Source organism: Chiloscyllium plagiosum, unplaced genomic scaffold (genome assembly GCF_037043375.1).
Source record: "Chiloscyllium plagiosum isolate Xiang-an unplaced genomic scaffold, Cpla_swu_hap1 HiC_scaffold_35, whole genome shotgun sequence".
NCBI lineage: Eukaryota > Metazoa > Chordata > Chondrichthyes > Orectolobiformes > Hemiscylliidae > Chiloscyllium > Chiloscyllium plagiosum.
Genome location: NW_028270173.1, coordinates 18769948 through 18790059, shown reverse-complemented (window position 1 = coordinate 18790059; position 20112 = coordinate 18769948). Strand labels below are relative to the sequence as shown.

The following is a 20112-nucleotide window of genomic DNA, read 5'->3' as shown; positions in this document are numbered from 1 at the left end:
ATCCTTGAGGGGGCTGATCTTGTGGTCCTTGTGTTCGTGGGGTGGGGCTGGGTTTGGGGGTGATGCTGGGTTTGGGATGGGTTTGGGGTGGTGCTGGGTTTGGGGTGGTGCTGGGTTTGGGGGTGAGGGAGGATTTGGGTGTGGTGCTGGGTTTGAGGGTGGGGCTGGGTTGGGGTGGGGCTGGGTTTGAGGGTGAGGGTGGTTTTGGGCTGGGGCTGGGTTTGGTGTGGTGCTGGGTTTGGGGATGGGGCTGGGTTTGGGGATGGGGCTGGGTTTGGGGATGGGGCTGGGTTTGGAGGTGGGGCTGGGTTTGGGATGGGGGTTTGGGTTTGGGGTGGTGCTGGGTTTGGGGTGGGGGTTTGGGTTTGGGTTTAGGGTAGTGCTGGGTTTGGGGTGGGGCAGGATTTGGGGTGGGGCAGGATTTGGGGTGGGGCTGGGTTTGGGGGTGGGGATTTGGGTTTGGGGGTGGGGCTGGGTTTGGGGGTGGGGATTTGGGTTTGGGGGTGGGGCTCGGTTTGGTGGTGGGGCTGAGTTTGGTGGTGGGGCTGAGTTTGGTGGTGGGGCTGAGTTTGGTGGTGGGGCTGAGTTTGAGGGTGGGGCTGAGTTTGAGGGTGGGGCTGAGTTTGAGGGTGGGGCTGGGTTTGGGGGTGCAGGTGGGTTTGGGGGTGCAGGTGGGTTTGAGGGTGAGGGTGGGTTTGGGGTGGGGCTACCATTGGGGTGGGGCTACGATTGGGGTGGGGATAGGTTTGAGATGAGGGTGGGTTTGGTGTGGTGCTGGGTTTGGGGTGGAGCTGGGTCTGGTGTGGTGCTGGATTTGGGGTGATGCTGGGTTTGAGGTTGGGGATTTAGGTTTGGGGTGGTGCTGGGTTTGGAGTGGGGGTGGGTTTGGGGGTGGAGCTGGGTTTGGGGGTGGTGCTGGGTTTGGAGTGGGGGTGGGTTTGGGGGTGGTGCTGGGTTTGGGGGTGGTGCTGGGTTTGGGATGGTGCTGAGTTTGGGGTGGTGCTGAGTTTGGGTTTGGTGTGGTGCTGGGTTTGGGTTGTGGTGCTGGGTTTGGGTTGGGGGTTTGGGTTTGAGTTTGGGGTGGGGCAGGGTTTGAGGTTGGGGATTTGGGTTTGGGATGATGCTGGGTTTGGGATGATGCTGGGTTTGGGGATGATGCTGGGTTTGGGGATGATGCTGGGTTTGGGGATGATGCTGGGTTTGGGGATGATGCTGGGTTTGGGGTGGGGCTGGATTTGGGGTGGGGCTGGATTTGGGGTGGGGCTGGATTTGGGGGTGGGGATTTGGGTTTTGGGTGGGGCTGGGTTTGAGGGTGGGTCTGGGTTTGAGGGTAGGGCTGGGTTTGAGGGTAGGGCTGGGTTTGAGGGTAGGGCTGGGTTTGAGGGTGCATGTGGGTTTGAGGGTGAGGGTGGGTTTGCAGTGGGGCTACGATTGGGGTGGGGCTACGATTGGGGTGGGGCTACGATTGGGGTGGGGCTACGATTGGGGTGGGGCTACGATTGGGGTGGGGCTAGCTTTGAGATGAGGGTGGGTTTGGTGTGGTGCTGGGTTTGGGGTGTGGCTGGGTTTGGGGTGGGGATGGTTTTGGGGTGGGCGTTTGTGTTTTGGGTAGTGCTGGGTTTGGGGGTGAGGGAGGGTTTGGGTGTGGTGCAGGGTTTGGGTGTGGTGCTGGGTTTGAGGGTGGGGCTGGGTTTGGGGTAGTGCTGGGTTTGAGGGTGGGGCTGGGTTTGGGGATGAGGGAGGGTTTGAGTGTGGTGCTGGGTTTGAGGGTGGGGCTGGGTTTGGAGTGGTGCTGGGTTTGGGGTGGGGCTGGGTTTGAGGGGTGGGGCTGGGTTTGGGGATGGGGCTGGGTTTGGGGATGGGGCTGGGTTTGGGGATGGGGCTGGGTTTGGGGATGGGGCTGGGTTTGGGGTGAGGAAGGGTTTGAGTGTGGTGCTGGGTTTGAGGGTGGGGCTGGCTTTGGGCTAGGGCTGGGTTTGAGGTGCTGCTGGGATGGTGCTGGGTTTGGCGTGTTGCCTGGTTTGGGGGTGAAGGGGGGTTTGCCGGGTGAGGGGGGGTTTGCCGGGTGTACCTTGTAGACATCGGCGACATCCTTGAGGGGGCTGATCTTGTGGTCCTTGTGTTCGTGGGGTGGGGCTGGGTTTGGGGTGGGGCTGGGTTTGGGGTGAGGCTGGGTTTGGGGGTGGTGCTGGGTTTGGGGGTGGTGCTGGGTTTGGGGGTGGGGCTGGGTTTGGGGGTGGGGCTGGGTTTGGGGGTGGGGCTGGGTTTGGGGGTGGGGCTGGGTTGGGGGTGGGGCTGGGTTGGGGGTGGGGCTGGGTTGGGGGTGAGGGTGGGTTGGGGGTGGGGCTACGATTTGGGTGGGGCTACGATTGGGGTGGGGCTACGATTGGGGTGGGGCTACGATTGGGGTGGGGCTACGATTGGGGTGGGGCTAGCTTTGAGATGAGGGTGGGTTTGGGGTGGTGCTGGGTTTGGGATGATGCTGGGTTTGGGGATGATGCTGGGTTTGGGATGATGCTGGGTTTGGGGATGATGCTGGGTTTGGGATGATGCTGGGTTTGGGGATGATGCTGGGTTTGGGATGATGCTGGGTTTGGGATGATGCTGGGTTTGGGATGATGCTGGGTTTGGGATGGTGCTGGGTTTGGGGATGGTGCTGGGTTTGGGGTGGGGCTGGGTTTGGGGTGGGGCTGGGTTTGGGGTGGGGCTGGGTTTGGGGTGGGGCTGGGTTTGGGGGTGGGGATTTGGATTTTGGGTGGGGCTGGGTTTGAGGGTGGGTCTGGGTTTGAGGGTAGGGCTGGGTTTGAGGGTAGGGCTGGGTTTGAGGGTGCAGGTGGGTTTGAGGGTGAGGGTGGGTTTGCAGTGGGGCTACGATTGGGGTGGGGCTACGATTTGTGTGGGGCTACGATTTGTGTGGGGCTAAGATTGGGGTGGGGCTACGATTGGGGTGGGGCTACGATTGGGGTGGGGCTACGATTGGGGTGGGGCTACGATTGGGGTGGGGCTACGATTGGGGTGGGGCTAGCTTTGAGATGAGGGTGGGTTTGGTGTGGTGCTGGGTTTGGGGTGTGGCTGGGTTTGGGGTGGGGATGGTTTTGGGGTGGGCGTTTGTGTTTTGGGTAGTGCTGGGTTTGGGGGTGAGGGAGGGTTTGGGTGTGGTGCAGGGTTTGGGTGTGGTGCTGGGTTTGGGGTAGTGCTGGGTTTGGGGTAGTGCTGGGTTTGAGGGTGGGGCTGGGTTTGGGGTAGTGCTGGGTTTGGGGTGGTGCTGGGTTTGAGGGTGGGGCTGGGTTTGGGGATGAGGGAGGGTTTGAGTGTGGTGCTGGGTTTGAGGGTGGGGCTGGGTTTGGAGCGGTGCTGGGTTTGGGGTGGGGCTGGGTTTGAGGGTGGGGCTGGGTTTGGGGATGGGCCTGGGTTTGGGGATGGGCCTGGGTTTGGGGATGGGCCTGGGTTTGGGGATGGGCCTGGGTTTGAGTGTGGTGCTGGGTTTGAGGGTGGGGCTGGCTTTGGGCTAGGGCTGGGTTTGAGGTGCTGCTGGGATGGTGCTGGGTTTGGCGTGTTGCCTGGTTTGGGGGTGAAGGGGGGTTTGCCGGGTGAGGGGGGGTTTGCCGGGTGTACCTTGTAGACATCGGCGACATCCTTGAGGGGGCTGATCTTGTGGTCCTTGTGTTCGTGGGGTGGGGCTGGGTTTGGGGATGGTGCTGGGTTTGGGGATGGTGCTGGGTTTGGGGGTGGGGCTGGGTTTGGGGGTGGGGCTGGGTTTGGGGGTGGGGCTGGATTGGGGGTGTGGCTGGGTTGGGGGTGCATGTGGGTTTGAGGGTGAGGGTGGGTTTGGGGTGGGGCTACGATTGGGGTGGGGCTAGGTTTTAGATGAGGGTGGGTTTGGGGTGGTGCTGGGTTTGGGGGGGTGTCTGGTTTGGGGGTTGGGGGGTTTGGGGTGGGGGTGGGGGTGGGGCTGGGTTTGAGGTGGTGCTGGGTTTGGGGGGGTGTCTGGTTTGGGGGGGGTGCTGGGTTTGGGGAGGGTGCTGGGTTTGGGGGGTGTGCTGGGTTTGGTGGGGGTGTCTGGTTTGGGGGTTGGGGGGGGCGGTTGCCCGGGGGGGGGTTGCCCGGGGGGGGGGGGGGTTGCCGGGTGTACCTTGTAGACCTCGGCCACATCCTTGAGGGGGCTGATCTTGTGGTCCTTGTGTTCGTGGGAGACGGCGCACACCACACAGATGGCCGCACGGTCGGTCTCGCAGAACAGCTTGAGCTTCTCGTCGTGTTGCTCACAGCGGGGGGAGAGGTCTGCCTCCCGGGGCTTGGAGCTCAGCCTGCGGACACTTTCCACCATGTTGGCCGCGAAGCGGTTCAGTCTGACATTGCGGTGGGAGAACTCCTGCCCGCACTTGGGGCAGGCGATGCTGTCGCTGTTCTTGTCCCAGTAGCTCAGGATGCAGCCCCTGCAGAAGTTGTGCCCGCAGTCGATCATCACGGGCTCGGAGTAAAACTCCATACAGATCGGGCAGATCACTTCATTGACCAGGTTCTCCAGTTCCTTGTCGCTGGCCATTCCCGCTCTCCCTTTCTTAATATTATTTGCTTTTTTTAAAAAAAAAATAATCAAAACCCCCTTTAACAAAAAAAGGACACAGATATTTCTGCAATCTCCCCTCTTTTACAAGCAAATCCCCCTCAAGTGCTTTAAAACAAACCTAAATTGTCCACGCTTTCCCATCCTCCTTCATGCCGCCCAAAGGGTTTTGAGTTCCCCTTTGCTTTTCTCTTTTCTTTCCCCTTTAAGAAAGCGGCGCCCGGACTCGAACCGCCGCCCTCCCTCTCTCTCTCTCCCTCTTCCCCCCGGCGCTGTCGCCGGTCTCTTTGACGTCTCCAGGGATCGTCTCGCTCTGCTGCTGCTGTCGTCCCCATGGTCCACCGAGAGGCGGCGCTGCGCCCGACCGGAAATCAATAGAAACCCCCCCCCCCCCAGGTCGGGAGCTGGAGAGGGGCGACGAAGAGGTTTGCATTTAAGTAGCGCTTCCCACCAGCACCAGGAAGGCCTCCAGCAGCCAGATCTGAAGAAGGTCCCTGGCCTCAAAACGTTAACTCAGCCCTTTTTGCTTCCCCCTCTCCGCGGATGCTGCCAGACCTGCTGGGGGGAGAAAGTGGGGGAATAAGGGGTTGAGAAACTTATCACCCATGATTGAATGGTGGAGCAGAATCATAGAATCCCTACAGTGTAGAAACAGGCCATTGGGCCCAACACGTCCATGACCACCTTCCGAAGAGTAACCCACCCAGACCCTATTGCTCTAAATTTACCCCTGAGTAATGCATCTAACCTACACATCCCTGGACACTATGGGACAATTTAGCACGGCCAATCCACCCTAACCTACACGTCCCTGAACACTATGGGACAATGTAATATAGCCAATCCACCCTAACCTACACATCCCTGAACACTATGGGGCAATTTAGCACGGCCAATCCACCCTAACCTACACACCCCTGAACACTATGGGACAATTTAGCACGGCCAATCCACCCTAACCTACACATCCCTGAACACTATGGGACAATTTAGCACGGCCAATCCACCCTAACCTACACATCCCTGAACACTATGGGACAATTTAGCATGGCCAATCCACCCTAACCTACACATCCCTGAACACTATGGGACAATTTAGCACGACCAATCCACCCTAACCTACACATCCCTGAACACTATGGGACAATTTAGCACGGCCAATCCACCCTAACCTACACATCCCTGAACACTATGGGACAATTTAGCACGGCCAATCCACCCTAACCTACACATCCCTGAACACTGTGGGGCAATTTAGCACGGCCAATCCACACTAACCTACACATCCCTGAACACTATGGGACAATGTAGCACGGCCAATCCACCCTAACCTGCACATCCCTGAACACTATGGGACAATGTAGCACGGCCAATCCACCCTAACCTGCACATCTTTGGATTGTGGGAGGAAACCGGAGCAAACCCACACAGATACAGGGAGAATGTCTGAATGGGCTAATTTCTGCTCCTAAGTCTTATGGTTTTCTCCAGCACTTCCCGGGATAGATTCAAGAGAAGTAAATCTCTTTGGTGGGTTCTGACACAGAGCAGGTGCAGGCGTGATGGGGAGAATGGCCTCCATGAGCATTTTGGAATACATTCCCTCCAGTGTGGAAGCAGGCCATTCAGCCCATTGATTCCACATTGACCTTCCCAAGAGCCTTCCAAGCCCGTACCCCATCCCTGCATTTCCCTATACCGCACATCCCTGAACGCTAAGATGGCAAATCCACCCTGACCGGCACATCTTTGGACAGTGGGAGGAAACCCACGCAGACATGGGGGAAGAACGTGCAAACTCCAAACAGACAGTCGCCCGAGGGCTGGAATCGAACCCGGGTCGCTGAGGCAGTGCGATAGAAGTGCTAACCACTGAGACACCCTCCGTGGCACCGTTTGGAGTGCGTTAAACCCAGTGATGCATTATTCTGGTCTTCTGGAGCTCACTTAACAGAGCTGAACTGGCAGAGGAGAACTTTCCAGAACTTCCCCTCCCCCCCCCCCATGTGAAACTGGCCACGGGCGTCCCTTGACCTTGAAGTCGATACAGAGAAATTGCAGCCTCAGGATGAAGGACAGGGGTTTGGATTCAGATGAGGAAACGTTTCTTGACTTGGGGGATGGTGCATCTTTGGGATTCCAACCCCAGGAGAGCTGTGCTTTGTGGCTGAGTGCCAGTTCAAGACAGAGGTCCAGAAACAAGGAAAATCAAACGGTATGCAGATAATGCAGGATGTTGGAAAATCTTGTTCAGTCCTACCCCCTCCCTGTCTTTCATCTTTCTGCTTTACTTAGCCATTTGCTGCCAATCATTTCTGTGCACGTGTTTGCACCATCTACTGGCTACTGCAGGAACTGTTTGTGGTTCCTTTGCAATGCTGGCATGTTCTGGAGTGATGTGGAGGAGCCAGTGGGGTGGGCAAAATTGAAAGTCACCCAACACCAGGTTATTATCCAACAGGTTTATTTGGAAACACAAGCTTTCAGAGTGTTGCTCCTCCACCAGGTGGCTGTGGAGCAGCACCATAAGAGACAGAATTTATAGCAAAAGATTACAGTGTCATGCAACTGAAATGATACGTTGAACAAACCTAGATTGCTATTAAGTGTTTCATTTTTTTTAGAATGGGTTGCAGGTTTCGCTTCATTAATATGAAAATCCCAGATCTACTTTTAAGTCGCATTCTCGAGATAACAAGGTTTTATTTTTAAAAGTGACATCTCAGCTCGGTCAATGTATCAAAGGTAGAGTTAGAGTGTGCCTGTATCCTAATCTTGAGTCAGACTGGTTCTATTTCCAAAGTGGAATTTATAAAGTATTACATGGATTGACTGTCTGTATTGACTGCTTGCAGATTGTGTGCTTTTTGAGCGAAATAGAATGTATCTGCAAATATAATTCTGCAAATGCACTAGAATACCACTTTAACATATTGTCTGAGCTGAGATGTCATCTATGTTACAGAGTTAGGATCAGAGTAGTGCTGGAGAAGCACAGCAGGTCAGGCAGCATCCGAGGAGCAGGAAAGATCAATGTTTCGGGCAAAAGCCCTTCATCAGGAGTGAGGCTGGGAGCCCTCGGGGGTGGAGAGATAAATGAGAGGGGGTGGCGCTGGGGAGAAGGTGTTTGAGAGTGCAATAGGTGGATGAAGGTAGGGGGTAAAGGTGATAGGTTGGAGAGGAAGGTGGAGTAGATAGGTGGGAAGGAAGATTGACAAGTCATGAGGACGGTGCTGAGCTGGAAGGTTGGAACTGGGGTGAGGTAGGGTGGGAGGGGAAATGAGGAAACTGGTGAAGTTATAGAGTTCTTAAATGCTAATTGTGTTCTCTACACAGGGATGCTATCACACACCGCTGAGTATTTTCGTTTCATAAACATTACCTGTGTTTTTAATTAAAGAGACAGTTTACAAGCAGAGATAATTGGGGCAGTCTGAGGACAACAAAAGTGAGTGCAAGGTAGGAAGATGGACTGGGAGGGGACTAAATTAAAATAGATTTGCATGTTAATAAACCAACCCACCTGTATTTGAATCAGCTGTTCTGCCCAATATTTCAACAGAATCTGTTCCCAGCACAAAACCTATCACTGTGATCTGTCTGCGCACACAGAGTTGTACATATGGTTTCATGGAATAGAATCCGTACAGCGTGGATGCAGGCCATTCAGCCCATCGAGCCGACACCGACCGTCCGAAGAGAATCTTGCCTATCCCTGTAACCCTGCGTTTCCCGCGGCTAACCTACCTAGCCTGCACATCCTTGGACTATAGGAGGAAACCGGAGCACCCGGAGGAAACTAAGCAGCCTGTCTGTGCAAAGTCTGGAACTGAACCAGGGTCCGTGACGCTATGGGATAGCAGCGCTAACTACTGAGCGATCATGCCCGCATAACATGAAACTTTAAAGTAGTTGTAGGATTTGGGAACAGACAGCAACAACTCTGATCAGTCTGTAAGCTTTTGTTGCAAGATGACACTTAGTCCTGGTCTATGTGAAATTGACATGTTAAATTGTAACTCAGAGGCTGTTTGGGTGCTGTTTTCTTCTGTTTAGGGTATACGTCCAGTCAAGTCCAGCACAGGATCGAGGAACTGCACCTTATCTTCTGATGGGCGTAGTCCTCTTACAGGGCTCAACGGGGACAGACACTAGAAGGACATTTGTCTTGGTTGAATAAATCTAGAACAAGGTAGTACAGTCTCTGAAAAAGAGGCAAGCCATTTAGTAGAGTCATGGCGTTGTACAGCACAGAAACGAGCCCTTTGGGAGTGTCGCTGGACAAAGAGACCTTGAGTGCAGGTTCATTGTCCCTTTAAGGTGGAGTCGCAGGTAGACAGGGTAGTGAAGAAGGCATTCGGTACGCTTGCCTTTATTGCCCAGTGGTAAAAACAATGACTGCAGATGCTGGGAACCAGATTCTGGATTAGAGTGGTGCTGGAAAAGCACAGCAGTTCAGGCAGCATCCGAGGAGCAGGAAAATCGACGTTTCGGGCAAAAGCCCTTCATCAGGAATACAGGCAGAGAGCCTGAAGGGTGGAGACATAAATGGGAGGAGGGTGGGGGTGAGGAGAAAGTAGCATAGAGTACAATAAGTGAATGGGGGTGGGGATGAAGGTGATAGGTCAGGGAGGAGGGTGGAGTGGATAGGGGGAAAAGAAGATAGGCAGGTAGGACAGGTCATGGGGACAGTGCTGAGCTGGAAGTTTGGAACTGGGGTGAGATGGAGAAGGGGAAATGAGGAAACTGGTGAAGTCCACATTGATGCCCTGGGGCTGAAGTGGATTGGGAGGTCATATTGCAGCTGTTCACGACGTTGGTAAGTCCACTTTTGGAATATGGTGTGCAATTCTGCTGCTCTCGGAGAGATGTTATTAAACTTAAAAGGTTCAGAAAAGATTTACAAGGATGTTGCCAGGGTTGGAAGGTTTGAGCTGTAGGGAGAGGCTGAACAGGCTGGGGCTGTATTCCCTGGAGCGTCGGAGGCTGAGCGGTGACCTTGTAGAAGTTTACAAAATCATGAGGGGCGTGGATAGGGTGAATAGTCACGGTCTTTTTCCCCAGGATAGAGGAGTCCAAAAGTAGAGAGTCTTGGTTTAAAGTGGGAGGGGAAAGATTTAAAAGTAACCTGAGGGGCAACTTTTTCACGCAGAAGGTGGTGCGTGTATGGAATGAGCTGCCAGAGGAAGTGGTGGAGGCTGGTACAATTACAACATTTAAAAGGCATCTGGATGGGTATATGAATAGGAAGGGTTTGGAGGGATATGGGCCGGGTGCTGGCAGGTGGGACCAGATTAGGTTAGGGTATCTGGTCAGCATGGATGAGTAGGACTGAAGGGTCTGTTTCCGTGCTGTACATCTGTATAACTCTACTAAATGACTTGCCTCTTTCTCTGTTCTAGATTTCCTCAACCAAGAGAAATTTTCTTCTACTGTCTGTCCCTGTTAAGCCCTGCAAGGGATCTGTACACATCAGAAGATGAGGTGCCTCAATGCAATTTCAATACCTAGAAGCTTACAAAGTCCAAGAAGGGCTTGTGGCATAGTGGTGATGCCAAAACCCCCTTCCCAGGCTAATGTTTTGCAATACAGGTTCAAGTCCTACTTTAACAGATATTTGTAATGGACCAGACCAGATCTCTCAAACTATATTAAGAGGGTAGAGTAGGCCCTATCCTTCTTATTTTGAAGGTAAATGTCAGATGCTGCATTCCAGATGCAATTCAATTGGTCAAACTACTCGACATTAAGTAAAACAGAATTTATTCAAAGACCATTGTTAAAACATAACAAAAGAAAGAAGAACATAGAATAACAACTCTATTGGAAAACTTAAAAGAATAATAGATACAGTAATTATTACGAATAAACTGTTCAAATATAGTAACATCCTATAAACACCCCCCCTTAGTTAAAAAGGCAAATTCAAAACTGATTGTCTTACATGCAGTTCTCCAATCCAGGGGGAAGGAACATAAAAATAACAATTCTGAGAGAGAGAGAGTGTGTAGCAGCTGGGAGAGATTTACTGCCTTCCAATGCTGCTGAGACCCCAGCAACAGCCGCAGAAAGCTAACTAAAAATCCTGGATCTGTGAGAGCTTCACCACACCCAGTCAGGCTGCTTGTATTGTTCCAACTTTTTTTTAAAAAACCAAGGCTTCATAAGTTGTTTATCTTCTCATAGACTGCTCAGCAGCTGTCCCCCAAAATCTCTCTTTAAAATAAACCAGGACCAAAACACACCCCTTAAAGTCACAGCATTGTCACAAGTTGAAAAGCCAGTGGAGATCCGCTGCCTGTGCGATGTTTGCTGGTATCAGGTGTCCAATGTTGGCACTGCCCTTCATGCGCTGGCCTGGTTTGCCAAAGCGAGGTCAAATAGGTGCATGCTCCTACTTGCCTCGGAGCCCACCCCCACCCACCCCATTCCCTTTCTGGAAACTCTCCAGCCTTTCCACTGGTGGGAGGGTGAGTCATTAGAGGACCCAGATGGACAAAGAGGTTGGAGGAGGAGCACCGAAAAATAATGCTGGAGAAATCCAGCAGGTCTGGCAGGGAGCAGAGGTCAGAGTCTCTTCTGAACCTAGATACCTTCATACCATCGCACATAAGTGATGACTTGTAAACTTTCCACATGTGACAATGAAGCGAATGCAGTGAAGGAGTCATACCACAGGACTCAAAATGTTAACTGTTGATTTCCTCCCTCTCTGCACAGATGCTGCCAGACCTGCTGTCACATTCTCTGCGTCTGTTTCACATTTCTAGCCCCCATGGTACATTGCCTCCCTTTGAGGAGAAGAGGGGAACTGTTTTGCACAATAAAATCCATCTAGAAAGTGGCATCAGTGTGGGTGGCTGGAAGGGAGCTTTCGCAAGTAGTTCTGGCAGTAGTATATACTCAAAGGGGAGCAATTTCCAGGGGGGAAAGAGCACGGCAGTTGGGTGCGACAGGATCAGAATTTTTCACAGAGGCAGCGCTGTCACAATTCCGTTACGTCAGTGTCCCTGCCGTAGTGGAACAAAAAGATCTTCTCCTGTGTTCAGCCTGTATACACCTTGGCTCAGTGAGACCCAACAGCCTTTTCACACCTTTTCTTAATATCACATGTAACGAGTTATTATTTGTACAACGTGTTGAAATCTTGGCAGGGCTTCAGCCAAACACTGTCAGGCCAGATTCAATCTCATACAAGATTAAAGGATTTACTAATGCCTCTATTTCAAAGCTACATTGTCTATTCCATCTCTAGTGTGAAGGGTATATTAATTCCACTTCCATTGAATTTGCACTTGGTTGAATTTAACAAGATCCACCGACCCCACCCCGGTCATGCAAACGTAGAACTTAAAAAGTCAGCTTCAATTAAATTGGCTCCCCCCTGCAATGTCCTGATTTTAAAATTGTCCTGCTCGTTTTCAAAACTCTCTGAGGCCTCACCACTCCCTTTCTCTGTAACCTTCCCCAGTGTCACAACCCTCTGAGACATCTCTGCTTCTCTCATTCTGAGCACTCCAACATGCCCAAAACACCCCTCCATTAGTGGCCGGTCCTTCAGTTCTGGCATTGCCTCCCTGCACCTCTCTACCTCCTGGCCTTGCTTGCTTCCTGTAATGCTCTCTTTAAAACCTACCTCCATGTCCAAGCTTATGACCAGCTGACCCAACACTTCCTTCTATGGCTCCGTATCAGGTCATAGAGTTGTACAGCAGGGAAACAGATCCTTCGGTCCAACTCATCCATGCCAACCAGATATCCCAAAGTCATCCAGTCCCATTTGCCAGCACTTGGCCCATATCCCTCTCAATCCTTCCTATTCATGTACCCAGATGCCTTTTAAATGCTTTAATTGCACCAGCCTCCACCACTTCCTCTGGCAGCTTATTCCACACATGCAGCACGCTTTGCATGAAGAAGTTGCCCCTCAGGTCCCTTTTAAACCTATGGTCCCTAGTTTTGGACTCCCCTACCCTGGGGGAAAAGGCATTGACTATTCACTCTATCCATGCATCTCACAATTTTACAAAGCTTCATGAGGTCACCCCTCAGCTCCCGACACTCCAGGGAAAACAGCCCCAGCCTATTCAGCCTCTCCCTGTAGCTCAAATCCTCTATCCGTGGCAACATCCTTGTAAATCATTTCTGAACCCTTCCAAGTTTCACATCTTTCCTACAGCAGGTTTTGAACCATGACATTCCTGTGAAATACTATGCATATCTAAGTTGTTATTTCCATACATTAACACTACTGTGTATTTTATAGATATAATATATATATATATATATATAAATATTTTAAAGTCTAGCTACTTCAAATCTTTCCCTTCCCTGTATGCGGTTAAAGTGATTAACAGGTCAGTGGTTTGAGCCGGTACCACATCCTTTCTGTGTCTCTAATGTCACCGGTTCCCCTGCTCTTTGGCTATTTCTAGTCTCCAGGCTGATACCTGCAGTTTGACTGGCAACTTTGCAACAGTTCACTTTGCAACCAGCCCCTTGCTGACACAGTGTGAAGCAGACTGCAGGACAGGAATGTTCCCTGAGCCTATTATCTCACTGATTTGCTTCATGAGTGGACAATGGGTGAGTTTGGACATTCAATTGATTGACTGCACTGAAGTATACCTGTCGAAGCAGTGAATATGTTTCTTTCTAAATACAATTTGACATTCGGCTATCAGTGTTGGGGATGGACTCGGTTCTGTGTTGTTAATGCAAGATTATTAACTACTGTTTAATAGCATCTAATATGTTATTAACAGAAGGGAAAACTGTCTTTACTGTCAACACTTACCTACAATTGCTGCCTCATGTACTAGACGTGCTCCTGTTAAAAGAGTTGAGTCGTTACACGAAATTCAGTAGTTTTGGCAAATTTCTCAGTAACCATTGCTGAGTATTCAGCCTGAGTGACATACCATGGTCATGAATGATATTAATTAATCTATTGAAGTATACTGCACTCTCTTGTTCTACCAATGGTCTCATTAGGCTGTAAGTCTAAAATTTATGCAAGTAAATCAGGCTGTTTAGCATTTCTCCTTCAATTTACCTTTGTTCATCAAATGTAAGTATTAGTTAACATTTGGCTGGCACAGTGGCCCAGTGGTTAGCACGGCTGCCTCACAGCTCCAGGGAGCCAGGTTCAATCCCATCCTTATGTGGAGTTTGTACACTCTCCCAGTGTGGGTTTCCTCTGGGTGGTCCAGTTTCCCCCCAGAGTCCAAGGATGTGCAGGTTAGGTAGATTGGCCAGGCTAAATTACTCCATAGTGTCCAGGGATGTGTAGGCTAGGTGGGTTAGCTATGGGAAATGCGGGATTATAGGGATAGGGTGGATCTGGTTGGGATGCCCTTTGGAGGGTTGGTGTGGGCTTGATGGGCTGAATGGCCTATTTCTGTGATGTAGGCATTCTGCGAGTTGTTCCCCATCCCAGATTGTCCTTGAGAAGCTGGTGTTGAGCTGCCTGCTTGCACCACGGCATTCCATGGGATGTGGGTGCAGTTACAGAGGAAGTTACAGGAATTTTGACCCAGCGATAGTGAAGGCGCAGCGATGTGTTTCCGAGTCAGGGTGGTGGGCAGTTTGGAGGGGGAGCGGTGGGCTTTCCACACATTTGCCGTTCCTGTCCCTCTGGGGAGTAGAGGTCACAGGTTCAGAAAATAGGAAACTGGAGTAGGCCATTCAGTCCATCGCAGTGTCACTGGGACTGTAGCCTGCTTCCATTTGGAAGGACTTGCTGCAGCAGAGCCATGCTGTGGCCATCAGGATCACTTGCCACCATTGTGTCACCTTATTTGGGTTTTTTGTTTCTGTCCTTGAATTGCCGCTGTTGGATGACGTTTGACTTTGGGATGTAGATTCAAACCAGCTTCTTTCAGTTTTGGATAGGTTGGGTGAGCTCGGCTGAAGTTCTCGTGCAGCAGAACCAAGTGAGTGGGATCGAAAATCAGTCCGTCCTTCTGCCGGTCTCCTACAGCGCTCGGGACCAGCGATTCATAAAGATCTCCTGGGCTTACCAATCCTTCCGGACCCCATTCCTGATCTGGAGCTCCGTGAACGCCTCCGGGAACTATAGCACGCACTTCTTTACCTGGAAATCCTACAGGCATCGCACCACTTTTTTCCCTGGAAATGCCTCTCTGCTCCTCGAGGATCTGCAGCTAAGTGACACTGGGACCTATTCCGTAAAGGTCAAGGGGGAATCAGGGTCATCCTTGGGTCAAATCAAACTAAAGGTTCTTCTGGGAGCAGGTAATCTTCATTTCTTACACTTTGATTTGATTTATCATTGTCACATGTACCTAGGTACAGTGGAAAGTTTTGTTTTGTGTGCAGCTCGAGCAGATCATTCCATACAAAGATCATAGGGTGATTGAACAGAGGGAGGACAGAGCGAGGAATATAGTGTTACAGCTGCAGAGAAGGTGCACAAAGACTGAGGCCAGCATTAGATTTCAAAATTGAGAGGTCCATTCAGAAGTCTAATAATAGCAGGGAAGATGCTGTTCTTGAATCTGTTGGTTTAAGCCTTTGTATCTTCTGTCTGATGGAAGAGGTTGGAAGAGATTATCACTGGGGTGGGAGGGGTCTTTGATGATGTCGGCTGCCTTCCTACTGCAGTGAGAAGTGTAGATGGAGTCAGTGGATGGAAGGTTGGCTTGTGTGATTGACTGGGCTGCGTTCACAACTCTCTGTAGTTTCTTACTGGTCCAGGCAGAAGAGTTGCCATACTGCATCCAGATACAGTACTTTCTATGGTGCACCTATAAAAGTTGATAAAAGTCATTGTGGACCCACTGAATTTCCTTAGCCTCCTGGGGAATGCATTGGTGTGCTTTATTGACTGTTGTGTCAACTTGAGTGGCTTAGTGGTCAGCACCGCTGCCTCACAGCAGCAGGGACCCAGGTTCAATTCCACCCTCAGGCAGACTGTCTGTGTGGAGTTTGCACATTCTCCCCGTGTCTGTGTGAGTTTCCTCCCACAGTCCAAAGATGTGCAGGTTAGGTGGACTGGCCAAACTAAATTGTCCGTAGTGTTCAGGGACGTGTAGGTTAAGTGCATTAGTCAGGGGAAATGTAGAGTAATGTTGTAGGGAATGGGTATGGGTGGGATGCCCTTCGGAGGGTCGGTTTGGACTTGTTGGGCCGAAGGGCCTGTTTCCACACTGTAGGGGTTTTATGAATGTACCAGCAGAGATTGTTGGTCATTATCACTCCTAGGAACTTGGCGTATTAATGTAGGTGGATGTTAAAATGCACACTTTGAACAATGTGAGGCAGTAGAAAGACTAAACACATCTTTCACAAGCCGATGGAATAAGTTCAGAGGCCTGGTCAGATTGCTATTTGCCGGATCTTGCTCTGCGCCAACTGGCCGTCGGCTTTCCCACACCAAAGCAGACTGCATTTTCTGTAACATGTTTTGCAGTATCCTGAGGTCATTGAGTAAACGTAAGTTACTTTCTTACCCCTTTGAGAGACAGCCGAGAGAAGGGAGTATGACTCGCTTCTTTTTTGTTCATTTTCCAGTCACTGAGGAGAAATTCCCAAATACATCCCAGACTGGAACGGTCAGCTCTGTCAGAACAGGAAACATCATCAGGATGGCTCTGGCTTCTCTCGTTCTGTGCCTTGGCTTTGTTGCAACTCTTGTGGACGCATTTCTGAAATAATGGCTAGTTCCTCTGGTCTGCCCAAAACTTGTCGGTCTTCCAGAACAAGGGGGTGACCTCAACCGAGTGTTGCAGACTGGCATATCCCAAGGCCCAGGACTACGTGCTGAGGGAGGAACTAAAGCTTGGGGCAGCTGCTGCCAAGGGGCAGTGGGGAAAGACCACCCTCTGAGAGCTTCCTGCTTAAGGTAAACTGTTCAGTTATAGGATCCCCCCGGTGCCTCAATTAAATGTAAATATAATCTTGCACAAGTAAGAGATGCCTTTGGTTTATTTGTTGGATAGAGTCAAATTCCATGGCGAATGGTGGCTCAGTGGTTAGCCCTGCTGCCTCTCAGCGCCTGGGACCTGTATTCAATTCCTGCCTTGGTTGACTGTCTGTGTGGAGTTTGCACATTCTCCCCGTGTCTGCATGGGTTTGCGTCGGTTTCATCCCATAGTCCATAGGAGAATTTGCCATGCTAAAGTGCCCATAATGTTTGGTGCATTAGTCAGAGGGAAATGGGTCTGGGTGGGTTACTCTTTGGAGGGTCGGAGTGGATTTGTTGGGCCGAAGGGCCTATTTGCACACTGTAGGGAATCTAATGTAATCTAAAATATGCTACTGTATTGAACTGAACTGCGTTTGTGACTGTGTATCTATAAAGACTTTTTCTGAATAATGTAAATTTTTGATATGAAATAAAATGGCTGATTTGAGTACTTAAAATTACTTTGGAGAACTTTGTAACAGGCTATGGCATCCTTACCTTGTTAGTCCAGTAGTCTAATGGTTAGAATTTATAGTACACCAAGGGGCTGGAAAATGTTTAACTCTTTGCTGTTTGTTTGACAAGGAATATCCTTTCTTTTATTATTCATTAAATTTAGGTGTCATTGGCTCAGGCAGTATTTAATGTCCATCACTTATTAGTCTTAGACTGAGTGGCTTCCTTGGCTATTTTGGAGGGCAGTTCAGGGTCAATCATATTGCTATGGATCTAGAGTCATGTATAGGGCCGACCTGGTAAGATTTGTTCCAAAAGGACATTAGGGTTGTTATGACAACCAACAGTGGTCAACATTAGTGTCGTTCTTCAAAGGGACAGCAGAGTGGGTCAGTGGTTAGCCCTGCTGCCTCACAGCACCAGGGACCCAGGTTCGATTCCAGCCTTGGGTGAGTGTCCGTGTGGAGTTTGCACATTCTCCCCGTGGCTTCCCTCCGGGTGCTCTGGTTTCTTCCCACAGTCTGAAGATGTGCAGGTCAGGTGAATTGGCCGGGCTAAATTGCCCGTAGCGTTAGGTGCATTAGTCAGAGGGAAATGGGTCTGGGTGGGTTACTCTTCAGAGGGTCGGGTGTGGACTTGTTGGGCTAAAGGGCCTGTTTCCACATTTTAGGGAATCTAATCTAATTAAATTGTGAGGTATGACGATGCTATGACTTTAAGAAGCTATTTGGTCCTTTTTTTTGGAAGAGAAGTTGTAAGGCAGATATACCGAGCAGTCTACCAGAACCAGCTTGGGACACCTTGTTTTTTTAAATGGATGTGGTGAATTTTTGGTTTTCTTGAGTAGGATCAGAAGCTATTGAGGTCTGCAAAGAGTCAGAAGTTTCAGTGATTGGCTCCTGGCTGCTACTCTCTCTGAAACCTCTCTTGATTTTTGTTTTCCTCTTCGATTGGAGAACTGCATGTGAGAATCTGTGTCTGAATTTGCCTTTTTACCAAGGGGTGTGTTTATGGGACATTACTATATTGGAACAGTTACCTAGTAATAGTCACTGTATATGTTATTCGATTAAGTTTTCCAATAGGTAAGTTATACTAAATTCCTCTTCCTTTTGTTTGTATTTTAACTATTGTATTTAAATAACTTGTGTTTTGCTTCACATTGAGTTATTTGACCAGCTGTTTGACGCATCTGGAGCACTGTGCTTCACATCTACATTAAAAACAAGAAAAGGTTAGGGTCTAGTCTACCTTCTTAAAATATTTTGAGGGGGTGTACCACGTAGCAGAACCACAAGTCCCAGGTGCATTTTTTTCAATATTTAAGTCAGTTGTTTTTAAGCACAAAATCTGCCTTGCGGAGCAATTCTCCAAGCATTTACAATGAAGACAGCTAACATTGTATTGCACATTGACTTTACTTCCTGCCTTCTGTTCTAGGTGGGCCCGTAAACGACTTTTGGAATACTGTGTTCAATTCCGGTCTCCCTGCTGAAGAAAGAATGTTGTGAAACTTATAAAGGGTTCAAAAGAGATTTACAAGGATGTTGCCAGGGTTGGAGGGTTTGAGCTACAGGGAGAGGCTGAACGGGCTGGGGCTGTTTTCCCTGGAGTGTCGGAGGCTGAGGGGTGACCTTATAGCGGTTTACAAAGTCATGAGGGGCATGGATAGGGTAAATAGACAAGGTCTTTTCCCTGGGGTCGGGGAGTCCAAAACTAGAATATGCCAGTTTCAGGTGAGAGGGGAAAGATATGAAAGGGACCTAAAGGGCATCTTTTTCACACAGAGGGTGGTGCGTGTATGGAATGAGCTGCCGGAGGAAGTGGTGGAGGCTGGTACAATTATAGCATTTACAAGGCATTTGGATGAGTATATGAATAGAGTCATGGAGTCAATACACCGCAGAAACAGAGCCTTCGGTCCAACCAGTCCATGCAAAACAACCCCAAACTAAACTAGTCCCATCTACTAGCTTCTGGCCCATATCCCTCTTAAACATTCCTATTCATTACTTATCTAAGTGTCTTTTAAAGTCGTAATTGTGCCAACACCCACCACTTCCTCAGGAAGCTCATTCCACACACAAACCACTCTGTGTAAAATATTTGCCCCCCCACCATCTCTTTTTAAAACCTTTCTCAAAATGTGTCCCTTAGACTTGAAATTCCCCATCCGAGGGAAAAGATACCCGCCATTAACCCTATCTATACCCCTCATGTTTTTATAAACCTCTATCAGGTTAACTCTCAAACTCCAATGCTCCAGTGAAAAAAGTTCCAGCCTACCCAGCCTTTCTCTATAACTCAAACCTTCCATACCTAGCAACATCCTGGTCAATCTCTTCTGAATCCTCTCCAGCCCTAATAATACCCTTCCCATAACTGGGCAACCAGAACTGGACACATAGTACACCAGAAGAGGCCTCATAGGAAAACTTTAGAAGGATAAGGGCCAAAAGGAATTAAAATAATTTAGGATATCCATGCCTAATAATTTAGGCATGGATGGGTTGGGCTGAATGGCCTGTTTCCGTGCTGTACATCTCTATGACTCTGCGTCCTGTCCCACTCCTATCCCAAACCTGCCCATGTCACCTCCCTGCTCAAAAACACAAAATGCCCTTGACTTCTCTATCCAAGCAAACTACGCCCCACTTCCAACAGGGCAGTTAGGATTGGAGAATAAATATTAGCCCACCCTATGACGTCCACTTTCTACAAACAAAGAAAGAAATAAAAATCCCTTTCCTCTCCACAACCTTGGAATGTGTTGCCTATCTGATGTCAAGTCCAGTTAAGTCAATATTTCTGAATTTCCTATTGGGTGTATGAGTGACTATCTTATATTTATGGACTCTAGTTTCAGTCCAGCCCACACAATGGAAGCAAGACTCAATGTCCACCCCTTCAAACACCAACATAAATCTTAAAGAGCTCTATTTATTTGGACACCCCTTGAGATTCCAAAAAAAAACGAGAGCCTGTACATTTTCTCTGGTGTCCTGGTTAACATTTATCTTTCAATTAACATCACAGAGAGGGGTGAAAGTGGGCGGGCGGGAAGTTTACGAAGTCAATATTCCATTACCAATTGTCGGATTTTGCTGTGCTCACATTGGCTTGTTTAAAGAGATGTATTCAAAGGTAAAACTGAGGAAAT

General features: G+C 49.8%; 2 protein-coding genes across 2 annotated transcripts in view; one reads left to right on the top strand and one right to left on the bottom strand.

Annotated features, from left to right (window-relative positions):
- Positions 1 to 4797, bottom strand: part of LOC122541218 (E3 ubiquitin-protein ligase TRIM39-like) — a 68728-nt gene extending 63931 nt beyond the window's left edge. Inside the window, exon 1 of the mRNA XM_087978861.1 lies at positions 4133 to 4797. Coding sequence (XP_087834987.1) covers positions 4133 to 4546 — 414 coding nt within the window. The 5' untranslated portion in view covers positions 4547 to 4797. The remainder of the gene's footprint in view (positions 1 to 4132) is intronic.
- Positions 4798 to 6635: 1838 nt separating this feature from the next.
- LOC148140404 (uncharacterized) lies at positions 6636 to 16685 on the top strand. The gene is made up of 3 exons (XM_087978708.1): positions 6636 to 6782; positions 14452 to 14824; positions 16103 to 16685. Exons 1-3 carry the CDS (start codon positions 6636 to 6638, stop codon positions 16243 to 16245), a joined length of 663 nt encoding a protein of 220 aa, XP_087834834.1. The 3' UTR covers positions 16246 to 16685.
- The last annotated feature ends 3427 nt before the right edge of the window (positions 16686 to 20112 follow it).

What these genes read in the sequence shown, in the direction of transcription:
- LOC148140404 (XM_087978708.1), top strand. Translation starts at nt 6,636, where the DNA reads ATGAAGGACAGGGGTTTGGATTCAGATGAGGAAACGTTTCTTGACTTG. An exon ending in GAAACAAGGAAAATCAAACG is followed by an intron (nt 6,783 to 14,451) that starts GTATGCAGATAA and finishes AGCTTCTTTCAG; the next exon opens with TTTTGGATAGGTTGGGTGAG. An exon ending in AAAGGTTCTTCTGGGAGCAG is followed by an intron (nt 14,825 to 16,102) that starts GTAATCTTCATT and finishes TTCATTTTCCAG; the next exon opens with TCACTGAGGAGAAATTCCCA.